Here is a 6,523-nt window from a genome sequence, read left to right on the forward strand (position 1 = left end):
AATGTTCAATAGACTTCTGTGAACCTGGGTGAAGACCTGGTTGGCCAGCAGTGTGGCAGGACCTGGGGACTCTTGGGCCCAGAGTCAGTGACATAGCCACAGAGGACTAGAGCGGAGAGTGAAGCATCCGACTGATAAGAAGAGAGGGCAGATGCATAAGAACACCCACACTTGCAGATAATACCCATTTGTCCTGGCTTCAATGACTGGATGATCAGATTTTAGTTTTCTTGCATTGAGTTTTAATCCATGCTGAGGGTTGCAACTTTTGATCTTCATCAGTAAGTGCTTCAAGTCCTCTTCAGTTTCAATAAGCAAGGTTGTGTTATCTGCATATTTCATGTTGTTAATGAATCTTCCTTCTATTCTGATGCAACATTCTTCAGATAGTTGAGTTTCTCAGATTATTTTTCAGTTGAAGATTGAATAATTTTGGTGAAATGACACAAGCCAGATGCACATCTTTCCTGATTCTACACCATGCAGTATCTACCTATTCTGGTTGAATGTCTCTTGGTCTATGCAAATGTTGCACATGAGCACTTAATTAAGTGCTCTGTAATTCCCATTAGTTGCGGTGGTGGCTGTGTGCCACGGAGTCGGTTCTGACTCATAGTGACCCTGTACAGGGTGTCCAAGGATGTAAATCTTTACAGGAGCAGAAAGCCTCATTTTTCTCCCGTGGAACAGCTGGTAGTTTCAAACTGCTGGCCTTGCGATTAGCAGCCCGATTTGTAACCACTACACTACCAGAGTGTTGTCTATAATTTGTTTTGATTCATATAGCCAAATGCCTATGTGTTACTAATTAGTTCATAATTCCAGGTCATCCTTTTTAATCTGTCTTAGTTGGGAAGTTACACTGAAACCTGTCCACCTTGGGTGATTACTGGTATTTGAAATACTGGTGGCATATATTCCAGCATCACAGTATCACACATTTTGCTATAGTATACAAACTGACAAACAAGTGGAAGACAATTATTGGTATGTTTAATTCAAAATCTACAAACCAATAAACCCATTGCCATAGAGTCAATTTTGACAATAAATCCATGATCCAGTAGTTTCAAGGTATTTTTGTTAAAAGAAATGTTATTGAAAGTTTTATTCTCTGGAGTATAAACACAGAGAAAAATGTATTCTATAGTGACTGGATAAAAACATAGATATTATTTTAGAAATAATTAAAAAGTTAAACAATGCTAATATAATGCACAACTGATGGTAATTTTACATTATTCTCAATATTATATTTTCCTATCAATTTCATTTGATTTATTTTTCACAAGGGGATTGTCTCATTTTGATTTGTGTACATCCTCCATAATTTTTAGTTGATTCATTTTGGCCAAGGCAAATATGCTGAAGGGAAGTCTTAATAAGTTGTAAAATCAATAAATAAGCTAAAAAAAGTGGAGTTAGAAACAGTTGAATTAAAAGCAGGAAACATGTGTTTCTAAGTAAACTTCATGTGCATGAAATTTGCAGTGCTAATTGTGAATTCATAAGATTTCTCTTAGGATCCCTGGAGGCACTTAGCTGGTTTAAACACTCAACTTCTATCATCTGCTCCCCTGGAGAAAGAAGTGACTGTCTGCTAAATTAATGATTTGTAATCTTTGAAATTCTATGGGACAGTTCTACTGTGTGTGATAGGCTTGTTAAAACTTTCAATTGACTGCAGCATAGGTAGGCTTGTGGTATGTCAAAACTTTTCTTCTGAGGTTTTCAGGTTTTTTGTTTTTTTTTTCATCTCAAGTCATTCTTCATTCACTAATTGATTCATTTTTCTCTGATACATTCCATAAATAGCATCAGGTGCCTCTTTAAACAGCATTGTACTAATATAAACAGCATGAACTTGGCTTGATATTAGTTAGAATAAGCTAAGATACGCAAAAGCATTCTATCATGAAGACCTATACAAATACTGAGTGTCTTAAAGCATTCTAAAAATATTTTTACTCCAATTTATTTTTTCTGTAAGTGTGAAAATCTGAAATAAGAACATTAATTAAAATTTTCTAAATCCTGACACGTTTCAAAATAGCTACACCTTAATGAATTACATTTTATTCATATTTAAGTTAATAATACATCCTAAATTATGACTGTTGTTGTTGTTGTTAAGTGCCATCGAGTCGGGTCCGACCCATAGCGACCCTGTACAGGGTTTCCGAGGGTGTAAATCTTTACAGGAGTAGAAAGCCTCATCTTTCTCCCGTGGAGTGACTGGTAGTTTCGAACCGCTGACCTTAAGGTTCGCAGCCCGATTCGTAACCACTACGCTACCAGAGCTCCTTCAAATTATGACTAAGATACCTTAAAACCAAAGGTTTGCCATTCCTGGATGCACATGACAATTATCTATGAGTTTTCAAAAATTACTATGTGCTGGTTATCTATAAAATTAACATTATTTGAAAAAATTTTAACTTAAAAAAAGCTAACATTGCCCTCTCTAATCCTGAGGAGGAGTCCTGATGTGGGCTATGGGCTAATGTGTCAGATTGCAAAGTACTCTGAACTGCAAGATCGGTGGTTCAAGCTCACCAGCTGCTCCTTGGAAACCCTATTCAGGGTTACTAGGGATCAGAATCAACTAGATGGTACTTAACAACAACAATCCTGAGGTAGTTAAACCAGCATAGGTAGGGTTGTTGTTGTTATTGTGAGTCTGTTTTGACTCACAGCAACCCAGTATAGGGTTTCTGAAGCTTTAAATCTTTGCAGGAGCAGAAAGGCTTATCTTTCTAGTGTAGAATGGCTGGAAGGCTTGAAATGCTGACCTTTTGTCTTACAGCCCAGTAAATATTCTATGGAGTCACCACATTCCCCATAGAGAGGGTTGTTGTTGTTGTTGTTAAGTGCCCTCTAGTGGGTTCTGACTCATAGTGACCCTCTATACGGTTTTCAAAGAGCAGCTGGTGAGTTTGAATCACCATCATCATGATTCAAATTGACCTTGTGGCCCAGTGCTTTATCCCACAGCGCCATACCAGACATGTATATAAATTTTATAAGGTTATAATGATGTGCTATGTGCTTAGCAATAACAGTGTAGATTCAGACCACCCTCTGAGTTGAGATCTAATACACTATTATACCAAGATGAGATGTATTTTCTAACTTTGAGAAAGATAGTGGTGGTGGTGGTAATGTGCCATGAGGTCGGTTCCAACTCACAGTGACCCTGTATAGGGTTTCCGAGGCTAAATCTTTATGGGAGCAGAAAGTCTCATCTTTCTCCCATGAAACAGCTGGTAGTTTTGAACTGCTACTTTGAGGGTAGCAGCCCAACTCGTAACTAATCACTATGCTACCAGAAAGATAGACCTAGTATATTTGTAAATATAAATTTTAGATAACAAGAAACAGCAAGGTTTCATGACTAATATTATAAAATAATAGAAAATTTAAAAATATGTATGCTTGGACTATTCAATACATTATTTCATTGATGAAATTACCATGAATAAGAGTTAGGATTACAAATGGAATGACTGGATATAAATGATTTCAACATATTTCAAAATAGTAACAGAAAAAGTAGAGTTAAGATGCACGATGTGATGTCAGACTCTGTAGGCTCAATAGTCTTAATGAACTTAAACTATCTTCATTAGCGCCTCTTTCTGATGCCATTCTCTTCTTAAATAGTCTTGTGTTGGAAACCCTGATTCCAAAATATTAGATGAATAACTAGAACAGACAAATTATTATGAGTTATAAAAATATAAATATTATTATATTCCTGAAACTCACTGTCTTGAGAACATGTTTACACCAAGGTAGAACTAGTGTTTTGTGGGGAAAAGCAGATGGAGGACTCCTTGGCGGATCTGCTTTGTCTTCACACTATAGATGATTGGGTTCAGCACAGGTGGAATCAATAAGTAGATATGAGCCATGAAGATGTGAATGAGGGGAGAAGAGTGTTTGGCAAAACGATGGACAATGGACAGTCCAATCATGGGTACATACAGAATTAATACAGCACAGATGTGAGAAGCACATGTGTTGAGGGCTTTAAGTCTGCCCTCTCGGGATGCAATTCTCAACACTGAACGAAGTATGAAAACATATGATACAAAAATACCCAGAGAGTCCATTCCCCACAGCACAGTGATCAGAACCAATCCATATATAACATTAAACTTGGTGTCAGCACAGGCAAGGCGGATCATGTCTTGGTGCAGACAATAGGAATGAGAAAGGATGTGGGAGTGGCAGAAAGGAAAGTAGGCCAGCCTGGCCAGAAGTGGAATCATGGCAAAGACACTCCTGAGCAGGGCTGCAATTCCGATCTTGGTGATGAGTCTTGGTGTAAGAATGGTGGCATATCTCAGAGGGTGGCAGATGGCCACATATCGATCAAGGGCCATAGCCAAGAGCACAGATGATTCAGTGAAGGAGAAAGTGTGAATGAAAAACATTTGGACCACACAGATATTAAACTGTATCTCTTTGGAAATGGACCACAACACCCTGAAGAGTGTTATCATTGTGGGCATGGACATGCCCATGTCAGTGAGAGAAAGCATGGCAAGGAAATAGTACATGGGTTCATGGAGTCTAGGGTCTGTGCGGACAATATGTAAAATGGTACAGTTGCCCATTATTCCAACAAAATAGAGCAAACAGAATGGGATGGAAATCCAGTGGTGAAATTCCTCATATCCAGGGATGCCTGTGAGGTAGAATGTGGAGGACAGAGAATTGCTGGAGTTTGAAGCTGCCATAGTGTTGACTTGATGAGCTAAAATCCCATCCCCAAATCATACTTCTATGGGGAGGGAAATGGAAAGATAGGATCTGTGTCAGAATAAAACAAAGCATAACAAAAACAAACAGAATACTTCACTGTTTACCAGTAATCACCTCTAAACTCCTTCCTATTTTCCTGTTTGGTTATTGTTACTGTCAGTGCCATCTAGTGGGGTCTGACTCACAGCAACTCTGTATAAGGTTTCTGATGAGCAGCTTGTGGGTTAGCAGTCCAATGATTATCTTACAGTGCCACACTAGTTCTCCACAGTCCCAACCCAAGATCATACTACCATTGGTATGATCTTAGTACCATGCTAAGAGTTGCCACATAAGTAAAATATCCATTCTAAAACCATAAGAATCCTGCCTTCTCTTTTATATACAAACCCATAAGTGCCTTGTCTAAAGATGTAATAATCATCTCACAATGACACTACCCAGGAAGAATAGCAAACAACTTCTAGATCACAATTTTACACCTTTACTTTTAGGATATTTATGGTCTTACTTGGCCAAGGTTACTGGTCTTACTTTAGTTTTATAATTTTGTTTATGACTCTAAGCGATTTACATGAAATCCTTTTATATGCCTGATTTTCATAGTTTCTTCCATAATGCTAGAACATCTTGCAACACACTTAAAAGCACTGGTCAACATAATTCTTGTTTTACTAATCTATCTATCTATCTATCTATCTATCTATCTATCTATATCTCTATCTATCTATCTATCTATCTATCTATCTATCTATCTATCTATCTATCTATACACACACACACATATATATATAATATATGTCACTGGTGTCTGCAGTCAAGTATGATATTAATTTGGTTTGAGACCCACATTCTTATTCAGTTTTTTGTTGTTGTTGTTTGTTTGTTTGTTTTACAGTCTAGATCTTCTGGTAAGCTTTCATTATTGAACAAAAATCAAAATCAAAAGCTAAATATAGGTTAAGGTATAATTAATTGAAATAATCAGTGTCAAATTGTTGAAAGACTAACTTAAAATAATAACAAAATACTTAATTTGAGGACAGCTTCAATTTAAAGGTGCAAAATCTTATACTTGTTAATTTTCATAATAAATTTCCACAAAAATGCAAAATGATAGGTAGATTATTGTACCAGTGAATTATAGCACAAGCTCATAATTCAAATCAAAATGAAGCAAAATAATTTTAAAAATACAAAATGTATGCCTTGGACTTGGACTTTGTTCCCACTAGATTCCAATATTTATTCTGTGATCTTATGAAATGCTACAGTTGAAGTCACTGCAGTAGTGTTTCATGTATTCACTTAGTTAAGGTCAGTCTGTAATTCCTCAACCTTTTTTTGTAATAGTGCTTCATTTTGATCCTCTACTATTGCTCCTGACTCTAATCATGTGGCATCTTCCACCACTTCCTAAGGGGGGATAATAGAGTTCTTTGATACTGTTTTGTTGGCCTGAAAGTCTTCAGGTTTTCTAAAGTAGGTTTTAGACCACTCAACTGTGTCATTGTGCTATTAAGAGCCATGGAGTCAGATCCAATTCATAGTGACCCACATAGGGTTTCTGAGGAGCAACTGGTTGGTTTGAAATGCCAACAGTATAGTTAGTAGCAGTTCAGTGCTTATCCTATAGTGCTACATTAATACCCTGAGCTTTAATTAAAGTCAAATTAAAATCATTTTATATACCTGATCTTTATAGTTTCTTCAATAATACTAGAACATCTTACAATGCACTTTAGCAAAATTC

At 36.8% G+C, this 6,523-nt stretch overlaps 1 protein-coding gene across 1 annotated transcript; it reads right to left on the bottom strand.

The window, feature by feature from the left end:
- Positions 1 to 2,405: 2,405 nt before the first annotated feature.
- On the bottom strand, positions 2,406 to 4,745 carry LOC102817041 (olfactory receptor 51L1-like). Its single transcript, XM_006870350.1, has 2 exons — positions 3,818 to 4,745; positions 2,406 to 2,494 (listed from the first exon to the last, which is right to left on the bottom strand). The coding sequence occupies exons 1-2, from the start codon at positions 4,743 to 4,745 to the stop codon at positions 2,406 to 2,408; spliced, it is 1,017 nt and encodes a 338-aa protein (XP_006870412.1).
- Between the last annotated feature and the right edge of the window lie 1,778 nt (positions 4,746 to 6,523).

This window comes from Chrysochloris asiatica, unplaced genomic scaffold, assembly GCF_000296735.1.
Source record: "Chrysochloris asiatica unplaced genomic scaffold, ChrAsi1.0 scaffold00140, whole genome shotgun sequence".
Taxonomy (NCBI): domain Eukaryota; kingdom Metazoa; phylum Chordata; class Mammalia; order Afrosoricida; family Chrysochloridae; genus Chrysochloris; species Chrysochloris asiatica.